This window comes from Hyperolius riggenbachi, chromosome 2 (assembly GCF_040937935.1).
Source record: "Hyperolius riggenbachi isolate aHypRig1 chromosome 2, aHypRig1.pri, whole genome shotgun sequence".
In the NCBI taxonomy this organism is placed as follows: Eukaryota; Metazoa; Chordata; class Amphibia; order Anura; family Hyperoliidae; genus Hyperolius; species Hyperolius riggenbachi.
Window position 1 is genome coordinate 402,233,252 of NC_090647.1, and position 24,949 is coordinate 402,258,200.

The window sequence follows — 24,949 nt, forward strand, 5'->3', positions numbered from 1 at the left end:
AAGTGGCAGCCCCAGGACCACGTAACGCAGATTGGCGTCAGGTCCTGGGGCACTCTCTGGCCGGGGATCGCGCGCTGGGATGCGCGCGCATCCACTGGCAATAGGCTCCGCCCACCCGCGACGTCAACCCGCCGGCCAATCGGAAGCGCCGGCGGGTTGTTAACCCGACGATCCCCGGATAGGAAGCGTATAATACGCTTTGTAATGTTTACAAAGTGTATTATACAGGCTGCCTCCTGCCCTGGTGGTCCCAGTGTCCGAGGGACCACCAGGGCAGGCTGCAGCCACCCTAGTCTGCACCCAAACACACTGATCTGCCCCCCCCTGCCCCCTGATCGCCCACAGTACCCCTCAGACCCCCCCCCCCTTGCCCACCCCCCAGACCACCATTTGCACACAATCACCCCCCTAATCACCCATCAATCACTCCCTGTCACTATCTGTCAACGCTATATTTTTTTTTATTCCCTAAACTGCCCCCTGCTCCCTCCTGATCACCCCCCCACCCCTCAGATTCTCCCCAGACCCCCCCAGACCCTCCCCCCCCCCCTGTGTACTGTATGCATCTATCCCCCTTGATCACCTGTCAATCACCCGTCAATTACCCCCTGTCACTGCCACCCATCAATCAGCCCCTAACCTGCCCCTTGCGGGCAATCTGATCACCCACCCACACCAATAGATCGCCCGCAGATCCGACATCAGATCACCTCCCAAATCCATCGTTTACATCTATTCTCTCCTCTAAACACCCACTAATTACCCATCAATCACCCCCTATCACCACCTGTCACTGTTACCCATCAGATTAGACCCTTGCGGGCACCCAATCGCCCGCCCACACGCTCAGATTGCCCACAACCCCCCCCCCCCCCTTATCGATTCGCCAGTGCATTATTTACATCCGTTCTTCCCTGTAATAACCCACTGATCACCTGTAAATCACCCCCTGTCACTGCCACCCATCAATCACCCCCTGTCACTGCCACCCATCAATCAGCCCCTAACCTGCCCCTTGCGGGCAATCTGATCACCCACCCACACCAATAGATCGCCCGCAGATCCGACATCAGATCACCTCCCAAGTGCAGTGTTTACATCTCTTCTCTCCTCTAAACACCCACTAATTACCCATCAATCACCCCCTATCACCACCTGTCACTGTTACCCATCAGATTAGACCCTAATCTGCCCCTTGCGGGCACCCAATCACCCGCCCACACCTCAGAACGCCCTCAGACCCCAGCCCTGATCACCTCGCTAGTGCATTGCTTGCATCTATTTCCCCCCTCTAATCACACCTTGAGCCACCCATAAATCACCTCCTGTCACCCCCTAGCACACCTACCCATCAGATCAGGCCCTAATTTGCCCCGTGTGGGCTCCTGATCACTCGGCCAAACCCTCAGATCCCCCTCAGACCCCCTTCCGATCACCTCCCCAGTGCAATGATTGCATCTATTTCCCCCTCTAACCGCCCCCTGAGACACCCATCAATCACCTCCTGTCACCCCCCTAGCACTCCTATCCATCAGATCAGGCCCAATACATCCTGTCATCTAAGAGGCCACCCTGCTTATGACCGTTTCCACAAAATTTGCCCCCTCATAGACCACCTGTCATCAAAATTTGCAGATGCTTATACCCCTGAACAGTCATTTTGAGAAATTTGGTTTCCAGACTACTCACAGTTTTGGGCCCGTAAAATGCCAGGGCAGTATAGGAACCCCACAAGTGACCCCATTTTAGAAAGAAGACACCCCAAGGTATTCTGTTAGGTGTATGATGAGTTCATAGAAGATTTTATTTTTTGTCAAAAGTTAGCGGAAATTGGATTTTTATTGTTTTTTTCACAAAGTGTCATTTTTCACTAACTTGTGACAAAAAATAAAATCTTCTATGAACTCACCATACCCCTAATGGAATACCTTGGGGTGTCTTCTTTCTAAAATGGGGTCACTTGTGGGGTTCCTATACTGCCCTGGCATTTTAGGGGCCCTAAACCGTGGGGAGTAGTCTAGAAAACAAATGCCTCAAAATGACCTGTGAATAGGACGTTGGGCCCCTTAGCGCACCTAGGCTGCAAAAAAGTGTCACACATGTAGTATCACCATACTCAGGAGAAGTAGTATAATGTGTTTTGTGGTGTATTTTTACACATACCCATGCTGGGTGGGAGAAATCTCTCTGTAAATGGACAATTGTGTGTAAAAAAAATCAAAAATGTGTCATTTACAGAGATATTTCTCCCACCCAGCATGGTTATATGTAAAAATACACCACGAAACACATTATACTACTTCTTCTGAGTACGGCGATACCACATGTGTGACACTTTTTTGCAGCCTAACTGTGCTAAGGGGCCCAAAGTCCAATGAGTACCTTTAGGATTTCACAGGTGATTTTGAGACATTTGGGTTCAAGACTACTCCTCACGGTTTAGGGCCCCTAAAATGCCAGGGCAGTATTGGAACCCCACAAATGACCCCATTCTAGAAAGAAGACACCCCAAGGTATTCCGTTAGGAGCATGGTGAGTTCATAGAAGATTTTATTTTTTGTCACAAGTTAGCGGAAATTGATATGTATTGTTTTTTTTTTTTCACAAAGTGTCATTTTCCACTAACTTGTGACAAAAAAAAAATCTTCTATGAACTCACCATACTCCTAACGGAATACCTTGGGGTGTCTTCTTTCTAAAATGGGGTCACTTGTGGGGTTCCTATACTGCCCTGGCATTTTAGGGGCCCTAAACCGTGAGGAGTAGTCTAGAATCCAAATGCCTCAAAATGACCTGTGAATAGGACGTTAGGCCCCTTAGCGCACCTAGGTTGCAAAAAAGTGTCACACATGTGGTACCGCCGTACTCAGAAGAAGTAGTATAATGTGTTTTGAGGTGTATTTTTATACATACCCATGCTGGGTGGGAGAAATCTCTCTGTAAATGGACAATTGTGTGTAAAAAAAATCAAATAATTGTCATTTACAGAGATATTTCTCCCACCTAGCATCTGTATGTGTAAAAATACACCCCAAAACACATTATACTACTTCTCCTGAGTACGGCGGTACCACATGTGTGGCACTTTTTTGCACCCTAAGTGCGCTAAGGGGCCCAAAGTCCAATGAGTACCTTTAGGATTTCACAGGTCATTTTGCGACATTTGGTTTCAAGACTACTCCTCACGGTTTAGGGCCCCTAAAATGCCAGGGCAGTATAGGAACCCCACAAATGACCCCATTTTAGAAAGAAGACACCCCAAGGTATTCCGTTAGGAGTATGGTGAGTTCATAGAAGATTTTATTTTTGTCACAAGTTAGCGGAAAATGACACTTTGTGAAAAAAAACAATTAAAATCAATTTCCGCTAACTTGTGACAAAAAAAAAAAATCTTCTATGAACTCACCATCCTCCTAATGGAATACCTTGGGGTGTCTTCTTTCTAAAATGGGGTAATTTGTGGGATTCCTATACTGTCCTGGCATTTTAGGGGCCCTAAACCGTGAGGAGCAGTCTTGAAACGAAATTTCTCAAAATGACCTGTGAAATCCTAAAGGTACTCATTGGACTTTGGGCCCCTTAGCGCAGTTAGGGTGCAAAAAAGTGCCACACATGTGGTATCGCCGTACTCAGGAGAAGTAGTATAATGTGTTTTGGGGTGTATTTTTCCACATACCCATGCTGAGTGGGAGAAATATCTCTATAAATTGACAATTGTGTGTAAAAAAAATAAAACAATTGTCATTTACGGAGATATTTCTCCCACCCAGCATGGGTATGTGTAAAAATACACCCCAAAACACATTCTACTACTTCACCTGAGTACGGCAATACCACATGTGTGGCACTTTTTTGCAGCCTAACTGCGCTAAGGGGCCCAAAGTCCAATGAGCATCTTTAGGCTTTACAGGGGTGCTTACAATTAGGCACCCCCCAAAATGCCAGGACAGTGAACACACCCCACAAATGACCCCATTTTGGAAAGTAGACACTTCAAGGTATTCAGAGAGTAGCATAGTGAGTCCGTGGCAGATTTCATTTTTTTTTTTTGTCGCAAGTTAGAAGAAATGGAAACTTTTTTTTTTTTTTTTTTTGTTACAAAGTGTCATTTTCCGCTAACTTGTGACAAAAAATAAAATCTTCTATGAACTCACCATGCCTCTCACTGAATACTTTGGGATGTCTTCTTTCCAAAATGGGGTCATTTGGGGGGGATTTGTACTATCCTGGAATGTTAGCCCCTCATGAAACCTGACAGGTGCGCAGAAAAGTCAGAGATGCTTGAAAATGGGAAAATTCACTTTTGGCACCATAGTTTGTAAACGCTATAACTTTTACCCAATCCAATAAATATACACTGAATGTTTTTTTTTTTTATCAAAGACATGTAGCAGAATAACTTTCGCGCTCAAATGTATAGGAAATTTTACTTTATTTGAAAAATGTCAGCACAGAAAGTTAAAAAAAGTCATTTTTTTGACAAAATTCATGTTTTTTTTGATGAATATAATAAAAAGTAAAACTCGCAGCAGCAATCAAATAGCACCGAAAGAAAGCTGTATTAGTGACAAGAAAAGGAGGTAAAATTCATTTAGGTGGTAGGTTGTATGACTGAGCAATAAACCGTGAAAGCTGCAGTGGTCCGAATGGAAAAAAAGGCTCTGGTCCTTAAGGGGTTTTATGACTGCAGTCCTTAAGTGGTTAAAGAGACACTGAAGCGGAAAAAAAATGATGATATTATGATTTGTATGTGTAGTACAGCTAAGAAAAAAAACATTAAAGGCAGCCATACACTGGTCGATGTGCCATCAGATCGACCAGCTGACAGATCCCTATCTGATCGAATCTGATCAGATAGGGATCGTATGGCTGCCTTTACTGCAAACAGATTGTGAATCGATTTCAGCCTGAAACCGATCACAATCTGTTCAGCTGCTCCTGCCGCCTGTCCTCCCCCCGCGCATACATTACCTGACGCTGGCTCCCGGGCATCTTCTCCACGCTGCACCGCTCTGTTCTTGCTCCATCTCGGCGCTTCCTGTGTCACTCCGTGACCAGGAAGTTCAAATAGAGCGCCCTCTATTTGAACTTCCTGGGTCACTGCAGTGACCCAGGAAGCGCCGGGATGGAGCGGGTGCAGCGCTGAGAAGATGCGGAGAAGACGCCCGGGAGCCCGCATCAGGTAATGTATTTTTCATCGGATCGGCCGCCGCTAGCGACGCGCACTTTACCCGCGGGCGATCGAGGGTAATTTCCCGCACGTCGCGATCGACGGACCGATCCGATTTCGGGAGGAAATCGGATCGTCGGCGGCGTTAACCGCGAACGATTGGCAGCAGATTCGATCCCAGGATCGAATCTGCTGTCGAAACGGCCGGGAATCGGACCAGTGTATGGCCACCTTAAGATCAGATACATCAGTCTAATTGTTTCCAGTGCAGGAAGAGTTGAGAAACTCCAGTTGTTATCTCTATGCAAAAAAGCTATTAAGCTCTCCGACCAACTTGGTCGTGGAGAGGGCTGTTATCTGACTTTTATTATCTGAACTGTAATTGAACTGTTTACTTTTCCTCTAGCAGAGAAGAGTTTATTACTTCACAGACTGCTCTGAAAGACTCATTTTGAATGCTGAGTGTTGTGTAATCTGGACATATTATAGAGTGATGCAATGTTAGAAAAAACACTATATACCTGAAAATAAAAATATGAGAATATTTTCTTTGCTGCTAATCTTCTAGTAATTATTCATAGTACACAACCAATTCATTATATCATATATTTTTTTTCGCTTCAGTGTCTCTTTAAAAGGATTAAAGGTGTCGCCCGTTGTCCTTCCTGACCAGTTTCTCAATCTTGAATCCCCATATAAAATATTTTTCCTTCCAGGTACACTTAGTACATGGTCACATAAATGGCAAATGAGATAAATACAGTGAAAGTAGGAACAGTAATAATGTATATTCTGACATATAAGACTTTTTAACCTTTGAAAATCGGGGGTCGTCATTGATGCTGGGTGGTAAGCGATGCTGATACATCATGTATCATGCGCATATGCAACATGCTGACGTTTAATTACCAGGTGCTGGAGATTCGGCGCTCATCGCATATGCTGGGGGAGCTCATCGCTCATGTTGCAAGGTCTGGGATGCCAAGGGTATGGAAGAAAGAGATCGCACTGTGCCCATAAAAAAACACCTCTTCCACCCGTCTGGCCCACCCTATCCTGTTACCGCATCTGCGACATCTGAGCGGCAGAGATGGAGGTAAATGGGATACAAGGGAGGACCAGACAGGTGAAAGAGGTGTGTTTTATGGGCACAGCGCAATCTATTCTTCCATACCGCTCTGATAAACAGGGAGACAGAGAGAGCTGACCAATCCGCTTGGAGACAGGTTGAGCTGACCAATCCGCTTAGGCAGAGGGAGAGTTGACTAATCCAGCCAGTCAATCACCTGTATCCTGTTATATGCTGGGTACCACATACAGTACAGCACCAGTATCTGTTTATACATATTACCAGTATATGATTATTTTTATTTTTGTTTGGTGTGTTAGAAGAGGGGGTAGTCTTCTACGGCGAGTATATCCCAAACTCTATATTTTAACTGGAAAAGTTGGGAGTCGGCTTATATGCCGGAAAATACGGTATATTAAACAATGCAGTAATCACTACAATTCCTCCTGCGTTGAAGCGAAGATAATGGCTGTTTAAAGGGAACCTGAGGTGGGTTTTAAAAATTCCAATTGCACATAGAGGCTGCATAGACCCCCCCCCCCCCCCCCCGCGCTCTGCTTGCCCCCCTCGGATTCTTTTAAAAAGTTTGGCATGGAAACATTTATTCTACTTGCTTTGACCTGTGCTGACTTTTACATGGCGCTGATTTTTTTAAAAAATTTTTTTCAAAGGAGTGGCTTCAGAACAACTCTGTGAATGTCCTTGAGTCGCCCATCCAATCTGATTGTACATCTCTGGAGAGATCTTAAAATGGCTGTGCATTGGTGCTTCCCATCCAAACTGGTGTAGCTTGAGAGGTGCTGCAAAGAGGAATAGGTGAAACTGCCCAAGGATAGGTGTGCCAAGCTTGTGGCATCATATTAAAAAAAAGACTTGAGGCTGTAAATGCTGCCAAAGGTGCATAGGCAAAGCATTGAGCAATGGCTGTGAATACGTATGTATTATTTCTCAGTTTAAAAAAATAAATTCAAATAACTTTTATTGATAATAATAATAATAATAATAATAAAAGCATCATACTCAGAAATGCCCATAGGCGAGAAGAAGTTTACAACGTAAGTGATAACATATAATCTATGTAGGTCAAGTATGTATGGTAAAAAATTACGCACAGTATGCCAAAGGCCTAAAAGCAGAGCTGCCCCAAATGGATGGGGAAGCAAAGCGTAATGTCCAACTAGGGTTGCAACGGTATGAAATTCCACGGTATGATAACCGTCAAAAAAAATACCACGGTATACGGTATTAAACAATTATTTGGACCTGGGCCCCACCCCCTTACATTAAATAATGTGCCCCCACCCGCCAGTAATAGGTGGCTGCAGCATAGGTAGCCAGGGATAGGTGTAGCCAGTGGTAGGTGGTGCAGCATAGGTAGCCAGGGATAGGTGTAGCCAGTGGTAGGTGGCCGCAGCATAGGTAGCCAGGGATAGGTGTAGCCAGTGGTAGGCGGTGCAGCATAGGTAGCCAGGGATAGGTGTAGCCAGTGGTAGGTGGTGCAGCATAGGTAGCCAGGGATAGGTGTAGCCAGTGGTAGGTGGCCGTAGCATAGGTAGCTAGGGATAGGTGTAGCCAGTGGTAGGTGGCCGTAGCATAGGTAGCCAGTGGTAGGTGGCCGCAGCATAGGTAGCCAGGGATAGGTGTAGCCAGTGGTAGGTGGCGCAGCATAGGTAGCCAGGGATAGGTGTAGCCAGTGGTAGGTGGCCGCAGCATAGGTAGCCTGTGGTAGGTGGCTGCAGCATAGGTAGCCAGGGATAGGTGTAGCCAGTGGTAGGTGGTGCAGCATAGGCAGCCAGGGATAGGTGTAGCCAGTGGTAGGTGGCCGTAGCATAGGCAGCCAGGGATAGGTGTAGCCAGTGGTAGGTGGCCGTAGCATAGGTAGCTAGGGATAGGTGTAGCCAGTGGTAGGTGGTGCAGCATAGGTAGCCAGGGATAGGTGTAGCCAGTGGTAGGTGACTGCAGCATAGGTAGCCAGGGATGGGTGTAGCCAGTGGTAGGTGGTGCAGAATAGGTAGCCAGGGATGGGTGTAGCCAGTGGTAGGTGGCGCAGCATAGGTAGCCAGGGATTAGTGTAGCCAGTAGTAGGTGACCGCAGCATAGGTAGCCAGGGATAGGTGTAGCCAGTGGTAGGTGACCGCAGCATAGGTAGCCAGGGATGGGTGTAGCCAGTGGTAGGTGGTGCAGAATAGGTAGCCAGGGATAGTGTAGCCAGTGGTAGGTGGCGCAGCATAGGTAGCCAGGGATTAGTGTAGCCAGTGGTAGGTGGTGCAGCATAGGTAGCCAGGAATAGGTGTAGCTAGTGGTAGGTGGCCGCAGCATAGGGATAGGTGTAGCTAGAATTAGGTGGAGAGCCAGAGGGAGGGAGAGGGGAGTCAGGGACAAATACTCACTTGTCAGCAGCCAAGTCCTCGAGACGCTGGGCGGGAACGAGCGTCATTGATGACGCCAGCCCAGGACTCAGGAGAAGTGCTCTGCATAGTGCGCCGCTGGTGGGAGCCTGGGAGGCAGTCTGTGCGTGCCAGCAGCCGCGTCCTCACTGGACGCGCGTCATATCCGGCGCCTGAGAGCCGACTCGCTGAGTGGTGACGGGCGGCGAATGCTGAAGTAGAAAAACCGGTATTTTGACAATGTGCATGGTATGATAACCATGCACATTGAAACCGCGATATATCGCGATACCGGTATATCGCGACAACCCTATGTCCAACAATGTCATCTCTGGACCGGTACCCAAGAAGGAGAGTATGGTTAATGAGTTGGAGCCTGCCAGTCTGACTAGGGGGTCCAAATTATATCAAAAGTTTCCATACGGTTGGCCAATGAGAAAGTGTTCTTTTCAAGGAGATCTATTTCCAAAGGATTGGCTTCAAGATAGACACAGTTAAAATGGAAAATCCTAAGGTTTTTACCTTTGTCTATGCATTTTAAAGGGAAATAAGTAAACAAATAGAAAAAAACACACTATTTCTCCATTTGCATCCATTATAGTTTTACCATAAACAGTGCTAACTATAAGTTAAACCTACAAATTTTATTTGCTGATCCATCCTGGTTATTACAACATTTAAATTTTGCTCCTAGTACAATGTATGGTAACAATATTGTTTTTGGAAACAAAGGTGTCTTTCTTTCTGTGTTTTTTTGCTTTCTCATTGTACACCATCAATGATTCAAAAACAATAGTAATATAGCCATATAGTAAGATATGGGTCTCAACCCTAAAACTCTCTAAACTCTATTCTACTACTTATCACGGTTAAAATGTTAACAACACATGTCTCTTGTAGTTTTGCTAAAACTTTTCCAAGTTTGATCATAGTTTTGAAAATGACTTTTTTTTTCATTTTTATGATTTTTTTTGAAAAAATGTGATCGCTGCAATTTTGCTGCAATATTATAGTTAGTCAATGAAGGCATTTAAAAAAAAAAAAATGAAACGACCCACAAAACGCTGTTTGGTGTGTCAGGGCCCTAAACAACATCAGGGTCAGAAACTCTGAGCTAATGCTTTTTTTCTCTTTGCTGCTTTCACTGAAATGAACCAGAGAGGTCAGTGGTATATTTTTCCTTAGTATTTGTACACAAGTTGTAAGAACATCTGTATAAATTCAGTATTATTAAAGTTTTGACTTGCTGTAAAAGAATCGGGCAAAAGGAACAAAATTAACTTTATATACCCGGGCCTTCCTCCAGCCCCTGGCAGCTGACATGTCCCTTGCCGCAGCTCCGGTGGCACCTGGTCCACTCAGTTGCGGATGCTGACCTCGCGAGCGCCTTTGCGAGCGCCGCTGTCAATCATGCTCACGCTGTCTGGTTGACATCCACAACAGAGGGGACCGGGAGCCACCGGAGCTGCGGCAAGGGACATTTTTTCCGGCTGCCAGGGGCTGGAGGAAGTTTCTTTTGTCTGATGATATTTATAACTTAAAGAGACACTGAAGCGCAAAAAAGAAAAAAAAATTATAATCTGATTTGTATGTATAGTACAGCTAAGAAATAAAACATTAGAAGCAGAGACATAAGTCTAATATTGTTTCCAGTACAGGAAGAGTTAAGAAACTCCAGTTGTTGTCTATGCAAAAGAGCCATTGAGCGCCACGACTTTCTTTTCGCAGAGAGTTCTGTCTTCTGAAGTTTATCTCAACTTTCAGTCACTGTATTTTCTTTTTCTCCAGAGGACAGGTCATAGTTCACTGGCCTGCTCTGTAAAATCATTTTGAATGCTGAGTAGTGTGTAAACTGCAAATATTAGAGAATGATGCAGTGTTATAAAAAAAAACACTATATAACTGAAAATAAAAATATGAGAATATTTTCTTTGCTACTAATGTTCTAGCAATTATCCACACTACACAACCAAATCATTATATTATTTTTTTTTTTTTTGCGTCAGTGTCTCTTTAAAGAGCCACTGTAGTAACATGTAGTAGACTACAGTAAATTATGCCATTAACATTGCAAGAATGGCAGCAATTAAATATCCCCCTTGAAAATCAATAGGTGAATTTTTATTGGCTTTTGTAGGCTCCACCCACTTTTCTGAATATTAATCCCAGTCACCCAGTGACCAACTGCAAAGGTTGAGAACCATACCATTATTCATGTAAAAATGGCTGCAGTTTACATTTTCCCAGTAAAATTTGTATTTGTCTCCGCCCACTTTTGGTTATGGCGATAAAAAGTTTCCTATATGTTATTCCAGGTAATGTATTATGTGTGTGCCAAATTCCATTCAATTCTGTTCAGCCATTGCTGCGTTATTAACAAACATGCAAACTTTCACATTTATAATATTAGTGAGATTGCTGTATGACAGGGAACACACTTGTCTTTCAGTTTTCTGTGCACAATTTTCTGCATGCATTTTCTGCACACCATGTGTGTTTATGCAGAAAAACGTGCACGCTTTTTCACAGTAGCTAATGTAATTGTAGAGAAAACTGTCTAATTGTGCAGAATTATGCTGCAGGACGTGAGTTTTTTTTTTTTTTGCGTGCGAAAAACGCATTAAAGGGAACCTGAAGAGCTACACTTATCTGGGGCTTCTGCCAGCCCCCTGCAGCTGCCCTGTGCTCTCGCCGGTCCTCAATGATCCTCCGGTTCCCTGAAGGTCGGCAATTGTGGTATCGCTGATTTGTAAGTCAGCGACCACTGCACCTGCCGTCCTCGTTCACATTCCCCGCGCCAGGAGTGTCCTGCGCAGGCACAGTACGCGAAAATCTCTACTACGCCTGTGCAGGACGCTCCTGGCGACGGCGCATGAACAGGGACGCACGCGACCAGGGCTGCGCAGGAGCAGTGGACGGCGACTCAACAAAGTGAAACTGAGTCGTGGCGGGGGACCAAAGAATTGTTGATGGCCGGTACGGGCACAAGGCGACTGGCAGGAGCCCCAGATAGGTGAAGCTCTTTTTTTTTTTTTTTTTTTTCTTTTCTTTTCTACAGGTTCCCTTTATGAGTGAATATTGTATAAAAATAAGACCTTTTATTCATTACATTATTTTCTCTTCTGTCCCTCTTTAATTGTTACATCATAGAAGTTTTATGATTCTTTTAAAACACAACTGTTTTTAACCGACTGCACTTATCTTCTACATTAGCAAATCTGTAATGTGTGTATTTTTCAGAAACAAATGAAACCGAAGGAACAGGAGATGATTACCCTTTTGATATATGGCTTGTCCTTGCCAACTACATAAGACCTGAAGATGTTGTGACATTTGCACTTATTTGTAAAAAAGCATGGACCGTTACTTGCACTGCAGTATTTTGGATGAGACTGTACAAAAGGTGATGAGTGTAGAATGTTAATGACCTATCATATGTAGTGAATTATCAAAACGAACTTTAAAAATCACAACTTCTTTTTTTCATTTTTTTTAGAAAAGGGAGAATGCGAAAACAGATATTGCCTATACATTAAAGGATTTACGAGCTGAAATAAAAAAAAAAGTTAATTACCTTAGTGCACTATTAGAGCTCTGTGTAGACGATCTGTGCCTCCCTTGTAGTTTTCAGACCCTCTGTTATCTTAATCCTCTTATCATTACAGGCCCCGACCCAGCCCAGGGTCGCCTTATCTCTGTGCACTACAATCGCTGCTTTAAAATCCCTCTGCCTGCTTAGCTCAAAGAGACGTTGCTGCGTAGGATCGCAGCCCATCGTCACTTTGTACACTGAGTCATAAATCATGTGGGCGTCACCACATGACCGCCCACATGACTGATTTCACTTCAAGCCAGCCGTCTCTTTGAGCTAAGCAGGCAGAGGGATTTTAAAGCGGCGATTGTAGAGCCCAGAGATCGGGGGCCTGTAATGATAAGAGGATTAAGAGAACAGAGGGTCTGGAAACTACAAGGGAGGCACAGATCTTCTACACAGAGCTCTAATAGTGCACTAAGGTAATTAACTTTTTTTTTTTTTATTTCAGCTCGTAAGTCCTTTAAGTATACACATTCACCAATGAGTAATGTGCATAACGTATATTCTGTGCGTCAAATGCATTATCCCCAAATAGTGAAGTATACAATTTCTGAACAATCTATATGTCAGTAAAAAATAATCTATATTTATGATCAAAAGTAGTTTCTTGTTGTTTTGACTAAAGGTAGCCACTAACGGTCCAATTTCTAGCGAAAAATCATTTGAGCGATCAGAAATTCTGATCGGAAGTGAACTATTGTAATAAATCGTTCACTACACCATCAACGAACCAATCTTTACTTACCTATCTATCACAACTAACAAGAAAATCCAAATTTTGGTTCGACACAAATTCATTCGGGCGACATTTTTTTCACTCGTTCATAATCGATTGTGTCCACCAATGGAGGTTATTTACAACCAATCCGATCAGAATTTCTGATCGCTCGAAAGATTTTTCGCTAGAAATTGGACCGTTAGTGGCCACCGTTACGGTGGGAAATCCTTCAGGGTATAGCAGACAAAATCTTATGTAAAGAAAGACCCCTCGAGGATTACTAAATCCATTTTTCCCGGGTCATCTTCAGGATAGCACCCTTGAGAGATGACGCTCTACTTCCTCTCTGTATGGGAGCTAGGTGGTAGACCTAGTCTACCAAAGTCTCTATCAGCCCTCAATATGATGTATGAGTGTTAAGTGGATGAATAGGTCCATATGCAATTTACTTTCTTTTTTACGTCCCTCAGGATGGCCACACGAGAGAAATGCGATCATCCTCCCCCCAAGTAAACACAAGCTGAACGCATTTAAATAGCCCCTCTTCTTCCCCTTACTTCAGTTTTAAGTGTTTCCCAGACCACCAGAAGGCACAGGCTGAAAGCTGCTCCCATGTTTGTTTTGTTTTTATAGAGGTCCATTGGTTCTGGTGGGACTCAGGCTGGATTAGTGGCACTAGGCGTTTTTCTCATCTCTGGTAAATTGTGTGGCCTGAGCCAGCATCAGTAGTGGTGTCCGGCTGTCATATGGCTAAGATGGCCGCGCTCGCGTGTCAGCACGTCGTCTTTTATGTGGACCTAAACTTCCTGATTACGCTGACAGGAAGTTCCAGGTCAGAGTGCAGTAGGCGGACTGACTCCTCTCCTCGTGGCTTGGTGTTCTGTATTGGAACGCGGCATGTGGAAGTATTTGCCTTGGGGGAGACGGCTAATTGGCATTGGCTCCAGGTGTCAGTACTTTGACACAGTTGATGGCTGTGGAGCATAGGGGAGGATCAGCTGATATTAGTTAAGGCAGTAAGGACCTCTTTCCTACGCACACTCTATTTTTGCTAGTTGTGGAGCAGACAAGTGCACTTGCAGAAAGTGTATCTAAAGCGATACCTACACAGAATACCAAGAGCAGTACTCCTGCAGCAGGACGGGTAACGAGAGGTTTTCATATTATGTGGCTTACTGAGAACGGATTCTAATAGTCCAGTCACTAATAGACTTCCTTTTTTCTGGTATTATTTCAAAGTAAAAATCCAGAAAATGGATCAAGTTGTTCTAAAATTAAATCATAAGCTTCTGTGGATGAATCTGAATTATCTGTGGTTAAAGTGTAACTGCCAGGCATAAAATCAAAAATCAATTCTCTATTTTTATCTGGTAAACAAGTAATAAGGATGCTAACCAGGCCATCCAAAAGTTAAAAATCACTAATAATTTTTTCTCCATAAAACATAATTTCCCAGTTTCCCTGGCTCTTATTTGGTACATCTGCCGCACAAAGGAGGTTGCAGGGCATGCTGGATTTTCTTTTCTCTTCCCATCTTCCAGTCTGGCCCCTAGAATTTAGAGAACACCGTCCCCTGCCTGTTAGGAAACACAGACCAATTAGACATTTGCATAATGTTCCCACACCTATATAGGTGCACCTCCCCTAATCCAGTTACTTTTCACTGTTTCCTACCCAGTGGATACACAGACCTACTATCTAAAATTGGTCCAGGGATTCTGTGCTGTAGCCATGAGAATTCCCTTAGGACCAGGCGGAATTCTCACTGACTGCATGGTAGGGGTGGCAGGTTGGCAGGGTGATGTGACCTGCGATCTGCTGACAAAGGAAGGGGGTTTACCTTCTTTAATGGAGCTGGGCGGCTGTAAGAGGCTCTGATGGCTCCCATCTCCTCCATGCGGTCTGTCCCACTGGGTGTGGTTGGCGTCCGGAAGCAACAAGCGGAAGTTCGGTCGGTGATATAAGCGACACACTGATCGTGTGTCTACTTGTGAGAGTTGAGTCCACCACTACCTCCCACTTTTTAAATGGTTTTTAACTATTTTATCCGTATCCGACACCTCCATTTTGAACAATTGTTAGGTCTGAGTGTCCACCCTAGATGGAGGGGTGTTGCCCCCTTTTCTTCTACTTCTAAAGAGTTGCACGCCGCAACACTACCATGTGAATTTTTTTCATTGCCATAGACTTGCATGACTTCCGCTCCGCCGCGAATCAACAGTAACCTAGGTAGGTGCTCACGTTGGGTTTGCAGTGAGTACGTCACTTCCGCTTCATCTTGTCTGTGTGAAAGGCCCCATAGACTTTCACTGGCATAGTGTTGGTCTGCGGTAAAAAGAGGCCAATGCAACGCCACCGTGTGAAAGGGGCCTTAATGTTGTCCCATGTAAATATATAATCAAATATTTTTTTAAAAAAAAAATTAGAGACGTGGACACTTTTTTTTGTGAGATTCTGTAATTAGTTTAATTTATTATTGTGAACCATGTTTTTTGTTGTTGTTGCTACAGCTATTAACCACTTCCGGATTCTCGGTGCGTATATGTACGCCCCTGAATCCTGAAGTGTATTCCATGGAAGCGGCCGCTCGTATGAGCGGCCGTTCCATGTCAGTTCATGGAGGGTGTCTCCGTGAACACCCTGCGAGCCGATCGGCGGCTCGCAGGGTAAATGTAAACACACGGGGAAGATCTTCCCCGGTGTTTACATGTAGCCGTGGAGGAGATCGTTGATCCCCGGCCTCTGATTGACTGGGGATCGCCGGCATCTGATAGGCTAAAGCCTATCCCATCAGGCGCAGGACGGAAATCCGTCCTGCGCTGCTCACAGGGGGAGGGAGAGGGAGGGAAGGGGAAGGAGGCCCGGAAGTGCTGCGGAGGGGGGCTTTGAAGAGCCCCCCCGCAAGCGCAAGCAGCCGGCGGCGATCAGACCCCCCCAGCAGGACATCCCCCTAGTGGGAAAAAAAGGGGGGAAGTCTGATCGGCCTGGCTGCAACCTGATCTGTGCTGTGGGCTGGAGAGCCCACACAGCACAGATCAGCACAAAATTTCATGGTATAGAAGTGGTTAATATCCCATATGATCCCTGGTAATTTATCATCTAAGCTGTTAAGTTGGAAAAATGATTTCAATTTTTCGCTAATTGTATTTATTACCGCTTTATTTTGTACAGTAGTATGAAATCCTTGAGTCGGCAGATCCTTTTACCTTTACCAAATGGGGAGGTTTGTAACATAACAATTGAAGTGTGATCTGAGATCCTTTTGTTCCCCACAGCAGCCCCCTTTATCTTATCCAGAAGAAGTTGATCCATGAGAAACACATTGATCCACGAATAAACTCTATGGACAGCCGAAAAATAAGTTTAATCCCTTTCTTGGGGATGCATCAACATCCAACAGTTTACCAAGTGTGTGTCCCACAAAACAGAAATAGCTGGTCAAAGCTCTTCAGGTTTGACGTTTTCCCAGTTGATGTATCTACCTCAGACCTAATAGACCAATTTACACCCCCCTTCCACCCAATAAGAATCACTCCCTATTTAAACTGATCTACAGCTTTGAGGAATTTATCAAACTTGAGAGGTTTTCATTGGGAAAGTAAACTGTGGCCAGGGTATACATCTAACCATGCAGTTTACCTTTTAGCAGAATGTCGTCCCTCTTTGTCTACTGGCACATCAGCAACTTGAAATGAGCAGTATTAATTAATTGCTATTGTAATTCTAAGTGATTTTTTTTTTTCAATCTGTGGATGAGAGCATTAATTGGTTATACTTATTAGTTGGCATTTTAATTTTTGCTTCCTTTCTCAAGTGTGTCTCTTGGAAAAATAAAATTTGTGGATTCAGGTGCTTAAAGAGCAACTATTAGTCTGGAATGCCTGAAAAAAAACCACATATGCAGGTATATAATCACATGCTCTACTTACATAGCAGATGTGTTGTACTGTCCACGTCTTCATTTCAGAGATGTTCAAAATAGTAAATGAGGAGAATGCTAATTGTGGCAGGGGCCATCTTGGTCCCACAGGCTGAAACTTCCCCCCTCCGCATCCCTTCTCCTCCCCGCACTATTACTAAGCGCAGCGGGGAGGAATAAAAGTGGTGCACACAGACTCACCTACCAATGGTTCCAGGCGCTGGAGTTCCCGTCTATAATCTCTGCACTACCGCCGCGCTATTGTTCGTGGCTAGGATGAGGAGGAGAACTTACCTGACATCAAAGAGGAAGAGCAAGAGGAGATGGCTAGTACGTTCCATCCAACTTTGTGCAGATGGCATCTTTCATGCTGTCCAGCCTGTTGAGGGACCCCGTATAAAAAAACTCAAGGGGAATGACCTGTACTGGGTGGCAACGCTACTAGACCCTCGGTATAAGCACAAAGATGTTACCAAATACCCAACACAATTTGGGAAGTATGTTTTACAGTGCGTTTAAGGGTGATGTTACAGCACAACGGAATAAAGGTGCCATCTGCCATTAATCTTCCTCCTCCCATGTCCACGCAGGCAAGGACAGGACGCTCTAGCGATCTCATGGTGATGTCGGACATAGGGACATTCTTTAGTCCAACGCCTCGCCTTAGCCCTTCCAGATCCACCCTCCCCCAACGCCTCGACCGGCAGGTAGCCGACTACCTGGCCTTAAGTGCGGATGTAGACACTCTGAGCAGCGATGAACCCCTGAACTACTGGGTGCGCAGGCTTGACATGTGGCCAGAGCTGTCACAATTTGCCATCCAACTTCTGGCCTGCACTGCCTCAAGCGTCCTGTCAAAAAGGACCTTCAGCGCAGCTGGTGGCATTGCCAGTGAGAAGAGAAGTCGCCCCGATCCCAGAGGGCTACTGCCTGCCCGAAGGTGTCAGTCCCCACACACAGCATCACTGCCTGCCCCAAGACTAAGTCGGTCCCCACACAGCATCTCTGCCTGCAGGCCGCTTGATTGCCTTCTCCTCCGCCACCACCAACAGGGTCCAGGACTCCAGGTTTATTCCTGAATTTTTAAGGCCGCTGCTAGCAGCGACCACTATAATAATTTTTCTGGTGCGTGTACATTCCTGCCTAACTTTTCTGGCTGCACTGAGGCTGCAACAACAAAACAAAAGGCATGTACATTTGTCAATTCCCCTTCGTGATTGTTACCCTGCCGAGATGAAGGGGCTTGCGTATCACAATGAAGCAATGACCTATATGAGTGTGTTGGGGGGCACACCCAAGAAAATAGGGTCGTTGCTTCATTGTGGATAGACCAAATTCGATCAACTGGACAGTCACTGTTGTTCTGTCATTGAGCTAACTTAGCCCGACCATATGGGCTGGAAAGCCGCCATCACCTGCACTCTCGCCATCGTGCGCACCAGTCCAGCACGGCCATCACTACACAAACAGCTGTTTGCAGTCACTGCATACCTTTTACTGCATCTGTGTGACTGCACATTGTATTATACCTGGCAGTCAGTGCATACCTTTCACTTGAATGGATGGCAGATTTGCCCTCCATAACAGATTGTCGTTAAAGGATTTAAAGTTTATTCGTCTCATATACAGCAGGGCCTCGAAAGAGTCCTCCTGTATTGTTATTTTTCGTCACTGCCTGCTGCCTTCCTTGGATGTGTGGTGGTAGCCGTTGCTGCTCATTTGCCCACAGCAGCAACCAGGTGTCCGTTAAGGAAATCTTTGAGCGGAAGAAGCCAATGTCTGCCAGTCACCTCCTTGCCCAGCATCTGACAGCTGGCTTGGCGGAACTGTTGACTCGCCAGCTATTACCATACCGGCTGTTGGACTCTGAGGCCTTCAGAAAGTTTGTGGCGATTGGGACACCGCAGTGGAAGATACCGGGCAGCAATTCTTTTTCTAAAAAGGCGATTCCCAAACTGTACCGTGATGTTGAAAGGCAAGTGTTGTCATCTCTGGCACACAGCATTGGGTCAAGGGTCCATCTGACCACAAATGCCTGTTCTGCAAAGCATGGTCAGGGCAGTTACATTACTTATACAGCACATTTGGGTCCTTCCTTGGATGTGTGGTGGTAGCCGTTTCTCAGGCTCCCACTCTGGACTGGAATCGAACCCTGATTCCTCTGCCATTACCCGTGGTCACCATGGTACTGAGAAAGTAATATGGAAAGTTTATCACACAGTTGAATGAATTTCAGACTTGCCCTCCATAACAGATTCTCGTTGAAGGTACTGAACAGACAGCAGAAAAAAAAGGTAATTTTAAAAAATAGATGTAAGCTTTAACAATGGTAGAGAAAGAACCATCGAAAGTTGATAAGGCAGTCAGACATTACCTGAAATCACACTGAGGAAGAGCAATCTCGCCATGGTGCGCACAAGTCCAGCACGGCCATCACTACACAAACAGCTGTTTGCGGTGCGTTACACAGTGAGTTTGGCCTGTCAGTGTGAAGCAGTACACTACTTACACTACCTGCTGATCCATGTCTACACACGCAAGATGTTTTCAAGCACTTTAGGCCTCCAAATTAGGAATGCAATGTGATTTCTGCCTTTTAAATGCCCAAGTTCATGCACATTTTTTTATTTGGATTTTGATCGAATTTTTGTTTAAATGAGTAATGTGTAAACAAGATTTGTAAGAAATGTTGCTGTTTTTGCAAAGTAAAGAAAATGTATTTGGCATATCCTACTGTGTGCAAGGCAAGTTGGTAGTGGAAGAGACACGCAATCTTAGTACAAAGGTTTATGAAAGAACAAATTGACATCCCATCTGTAGTAAAAACTGCCTGATTCTCTAGTTCCCAGGGAAAAAATACGGCTCTCAAATACCCACCTGGGGTGACGCCTCCCCTCACACTGCCCCTCATCTTCTCAATGCCACAAAAGGTAAATTACTGATGTCTCCATTATGCTCAGTCAGAAAGTTATTACATGAATTTCAAAAATGTCTATTGGCATTCCAAAATGTCTAGTGGCATTCCACCACAGAAATGCTCTATTTTCTTTCGCAGTGGACATTTTTTTTCCCTGGACCTTAAAGAACCAGGATATTTTGACAAGACACAGAGCTGTGGTGGACTCAGAGCAAGAGCTGCAGCTACTAAGGCGCACTCTTTAAACAGCAGCAGTGTTACGGAATCTTGCCCAAGGTCTCCTTGCTGAATAGATGCTGGCTTACTGAACAGGAAGAGCCGAGATTCAAACCCTGATCTTCTGTGTCAGAGCTTGGTGTAATTGCCTTCTTAAAACAGAAGGAAATTTGCAATAATTCAGTTATAAATGAACATTTGTGGTTACCCACAATGCACACCTACTAAATATGCAAATTATCCCTTTCCGCCCTTGTTAAGCCAAGCAAGCATCCAGAACCGCTGGTTTATAGCAAGCCTATAGCTTTAAAGGGATACTGTAGGGGGGTCGGGGGAAAATGAGTTAAAGTTACCCAGGGCTTCTAATGGTCCCCTGCAGACATCCTGTGCCCATGCAGCCACTCCCCAATGCTCCGGCCCCGCCTCTGGTTCACTTCTGGAATTTCAGACTTTAAAGTCTGAAAACCACTGCGCCTGCGTTGCAGTGTCCTCGCTCCCGCTGATGGCACCAGGAGGGTACTGCGCAGTTCCAGTATGGTCTGTGCCTGCGCAGTACGCTCCTGGTGACATCAGGGGGAGTGAGGACACGGCAACGCAAGCGCAGTGGTTTTCAGACTTTAAAGTCTGAAATTCCAGAAGTGAACCGGAGGCGGGGCCGGAGCATCGGTGAGTGGCTGCGCTGGCACAGGATGTCTGCGGGGGACCATTAGAAGCCCCGGGTGAGTTCAACTCATTTTCCCCCAACCCCCCTACAGTATCCCTTTAAGTTTTACACAGCCATACCAAACCCACATGCAGACAGCCTGTTTCGGACTTTTGGTCCTCATCAGTACATGGCAGGGATTGATAAGGCTGTATGAAATAGGGCTTGGTCGAGTACAACAGAGTAACCAAGCAGCTCAGGGTGACCCAAACTACTAGGAATGTATAGGGGGATGAAAGGAACCAAAAAGCCCTCCTACTAAAAAAGCAAAGCTTGGTGTAATTGCCTTCTTAAAACAGAAGGAAATTTGCAATAATTCAGTTATAAATGAACATTTGTGGTTACCCACAATGCACACCTACTAAATATGCAAATTATCCCTTTCCGCCCTTGTTAAGCCAAGCAAGCATCCAGAACCGCTGGTTTATAGCAAGCCTATAGCTTTAAGTTTTACACAGCCATACCAAACCCACATGCAGACAGCCTGTTTCGGACTTTTGGTCCTCATCAGTACATGGCAGGGATTGATAAGGCTGTATGAAATAGGGCTTGGTCGAGTACAACAGAGTAACCAAGCAGCTCAGGGTGACCCAAACTACTAGGAATGTATAGGGGGATGAAAGTAACCAAAAAGCCCTCCTACTAAAAAAGCAAAGTACTCGACCAAGCCCTATTTCATACAGCCTTATCAATCCCTGCCATGTACTGATGAGGACCAAAAGTCCGAAACAGGCTGTCTGCATGTGGGTTTGGTATGGCTGTGTAAAACTTAAAGCTATAGGCTTGCTATAAACCAGCGGTTCTAGATGCTTGCTTGGCTTAACAAGGGCGGAAAGGGATAATTTGCATATTTAGTAGGTATGCATTGTGGGTAACCACAAATGTTCATTTATAACTGAATTATTGCAAATTTCCTTCTGTTTTAAGAAGGCAATTACACCAAGCTTTGCTTTTTTAGTAGGAGGGCTTTTTGGTTCCTTTCATCCCCCTATACATTCCTAGTAGTTTGGGTCACCCTGAGCTGCTTGGTTACTCTCCTGTGTCAGAGGGAGAGCCTTTAATCAGTACAGTATCCATCCACATTATTATGTACACCCATTGCGTGTCTTTCTCTCTTCTCTCTCCTGTCTTTTTCAGGTGTGCTCAGGTATTATTGGGAGGTAGAGTGAATGCCAGAAGTTTTAGGCTATAACTAAGAATCCTGCATGGTCCAGAATATGTCAGCTTTGACCTAGGATTCCTGCTTTTATAATATTTAAATAAAGAACTAATTCAGCACCTGGTTTGAGTTGTTATTTTATATTATGTTTTCTGGTAGGCTGTGAGTCTGGAAGGAGGTATGGCTTCAGCTGACAATTCAATCACTCTCTCTCTCTCCTATATTTATTTTCTATGCTTTGTATAAAATAATGACTCGTATAAAATGATTCGTATAAAATAATGCTTGTTAGGGTAATCCAGTCAAGAAATCACATATACAGTAAAGCCACACTATTTATTTAGCCCTAAAAACAAATAACATGTTTTGTAGCATCTTGAAGACACTTAGGCCAGTTTCGGACTGAGTATTGGCGGTAGTGGTGCGGTGCGGCCAAAAACATGCCTTCAGGGATTACGGCGTACGCATACTAAAAATATATATTGTTTTAGCTATATTTATGCAATAATGTTATAGGCTGCAGAACAACAAACTGAATATTTTTTTTTTTAAGCGTGTGATTCCTTTTTTTCCATATGCACTGTATAAAATGACATTACAGTTAGAGCCACAGTTATACCATTTTGGTTTTTTTTTCTTGTCTGATCATAAATTGCTTCATTTCTGTACATTTTCTATACTTGTTTTTTTTTTTTCAGATATTACCGCATAAGTGACTGCCTTCCTGTACGTCTTCTTCCAGAGTGCATGTACAGGCTGAGGTCCTTGCGTGTGTGTGTGATTCGTACCCTGTATCACATGTATGAGCCATTTTGTTCCCGATTGTCTAAAAGCCCAGCATTACCTGATTCAACTCCCAGTGCTTTACTTAACTCTAAGGTAAGTTTGTTTTCCTGTGTTTTAACCCTAATTTATGAGTAGCTTTTATACTAGATCTAATAAAAAAAAAAAACATACATACGGTAACATCTCTTATAAACGCCTTGCTGTAGCTGAAAATGATGCTATGCAATTTTTACTTCACTTTTGGGTACTTTTCAGCAACATCCAATTGTCTAAAATTAGTTTGTGCTCCCTAATGTCCCTATAATGATAATGGACACTAAAAAGAAATGCAGTGTCAGACTGTTATGGGAGTTTTTTTTCCTCCCCTGTAAAATTTACAAAGTATGTCATCAATTTTAACATGTTGTGAGAGAAATGCTGGGTTAGAGGTAGAAGGTGTGTATATTTCTCCCAGATTTCTCTCTCCTATATGTTAAAACTCCAGGGCAGCAAGCATTTCAGCAGTGAAAGGGTGTTCTTTCACTGCATTTGGCTTTTTGGAAAAGCCGGTAAAAGGGGCCCTGGAGTGAATGGAAGTGAGTGGGTGGGACTTCCATTCACCAGGCTATCCAGGCTTTTGAAGAAGCCTGGCTAATTAATTGCCTCATTAGGCTTCAGGGGAAACCCTTTAAATATGGTGTCTCCAGTGTAAAGGTGCGTACACACATGCGACTATAGTCGTTTGTAACGATCGTTCCCCGATCTTTACCAACGCCGATCGTTACAAAAAACGAACCACCGACTATTAAGGCAAACGACGAACGAGCCAAATCGCTACAAAAGAAAGTTCTGTCTCGGCGGATTTTAACCAACGACGATCGTTTGCAAAAGTAGTACATCGTTGGAAACGGTCGTTCGTACTAGGCTTGACATGCGCATTTCACTATTTCTCTGTGAAACTTCTCATTTTATGCGCAGGCGCAATAGATGCTTTACGTGATGTAACGTTCGTTCTAATGATCAGATCGTTACACACCTTTTAAAACTATCTTTACATAGGTCGTTCTTTCATCAATTAAAAGTTCGTTCGTCGTTCTCAACGAACGATCGTTGTCCCATGTGTGTACGTAGCATTAGTCTCTCTCTCTTCCTGGGATCTGCCTTCCTGCAGTAAGGAGAGAGCCAGACACAGTGAGTAACCAAACTTAAACATACTGTTTGTAGAGCTGGATGCTAGATCCTCTCTATTGCATAGAGAGGGAATCTATGTATGTTAGTTAGAGCCGGACAGGCTAGGGTTTATTTTTATGTTTTGTTTTGTTGTACTCCTGTGTTTTGGATATGTAAATAAAGCTGATGCTATCAGCTTAAAACTTGGTCTGCTGACTGAACTGTTGTTTCTGAGACCAAACTGGACCCTGCAATCTGCCTAAGCCCCCTGAGACTACACAAATTGGACTCGTTCCCTTACATGTGGTGGAGGATGCTTTGGCATTAAAAAAAAAAAAAAAAAAAAAAAAAAATTTTAAAGGGCTAGAAACCTAATTGCAATTCATCATTATAAAGTGTTTTGTTGCATGTCAATATGGATGACATTGTCAAGGCTCTGGTACAGGCTACGGCTGCCCAGCAAGAGGCCACCAGAGTCCAGCAACAACAGCTGATTGCAAACAGAGAGGAACAGCGTCAAGATCATGAGCTCCTCAAAGAGGTGGTGCAGCAGCTAGCTGCAAGGAGTGCAGCAGCACCGCCTACAGAAACCGCTAAGTCAAGTGCTATTCGTGCTAGCTACTATCTGCAAAAGTTGACTACAAATGATGATGTTGAAGCTTACCTTTCCACATTTGAGAGGATTGCAGAGCGTGAGGAGTGGCCTAGAGAGCAGTGGGCGGGTCTGGTGCCCCCTTTCTATCTGGGGAACCCCAAAAAGCCTATTTTGATCTGGATCACGTAGCCGCTAAAGATTATGACAAACTAAAAGCTGAGATTCTGGCCCGACTGGGGGTCACGCTCTCAGTCCGCGCCCAGCGTGTTCATCAGTGGATGTTTATAACAGAAAAGCCTCCCCACTCCCAGATGCATGACCTAATTCATCTAACTAAAAAATGGACCGGAGACTCTAACCGGACCACAGATCGTGGAAAGGGTAGTGATGGACCGGTTCCTTAGGTCTCTACCGACACCTTTGCGCAAATGGGTAAGCCATGCAGAGCCAAAAACTGCTGATCAGCTTGTGAAAATGGTGGAGAGGTACGTTTCTGCTGAGGAGCTACTCAGCCTTCAACAAGTAGAGCGAACCCAGGTTCCCAAGGGAAAGCTTCCTGCATGGAA

The 24,949-nt window shown here is 44.6% G+C and overlaps 1 protein-coding gene across 1 annotated transcript in view; it reads left to right on the top strand.

The window, feature by feature from the left end:
• Window positions 1-24,949, top strand: part of TMEM183A (transmembrane protein 183A) — a 187,792-nt gene that overhangs the window by 69,408 nt on the left and 93,435 nt on the right. Inside the window, exons 3-4 of the mRNA XM_068269794.1 lie at window positions 11,867-12,029; window positions 22,552-22,732. Of these exons, the coding sequence (XP_068125895.1) occupies window positions 11,867-12,029; window positions 22,552-22,732 (344 nt within the window). The remainder of the gene's footprint in view (window positions 1-11,866; window positions 12,030-22,551; window positions 22,733-24,949) is intronic.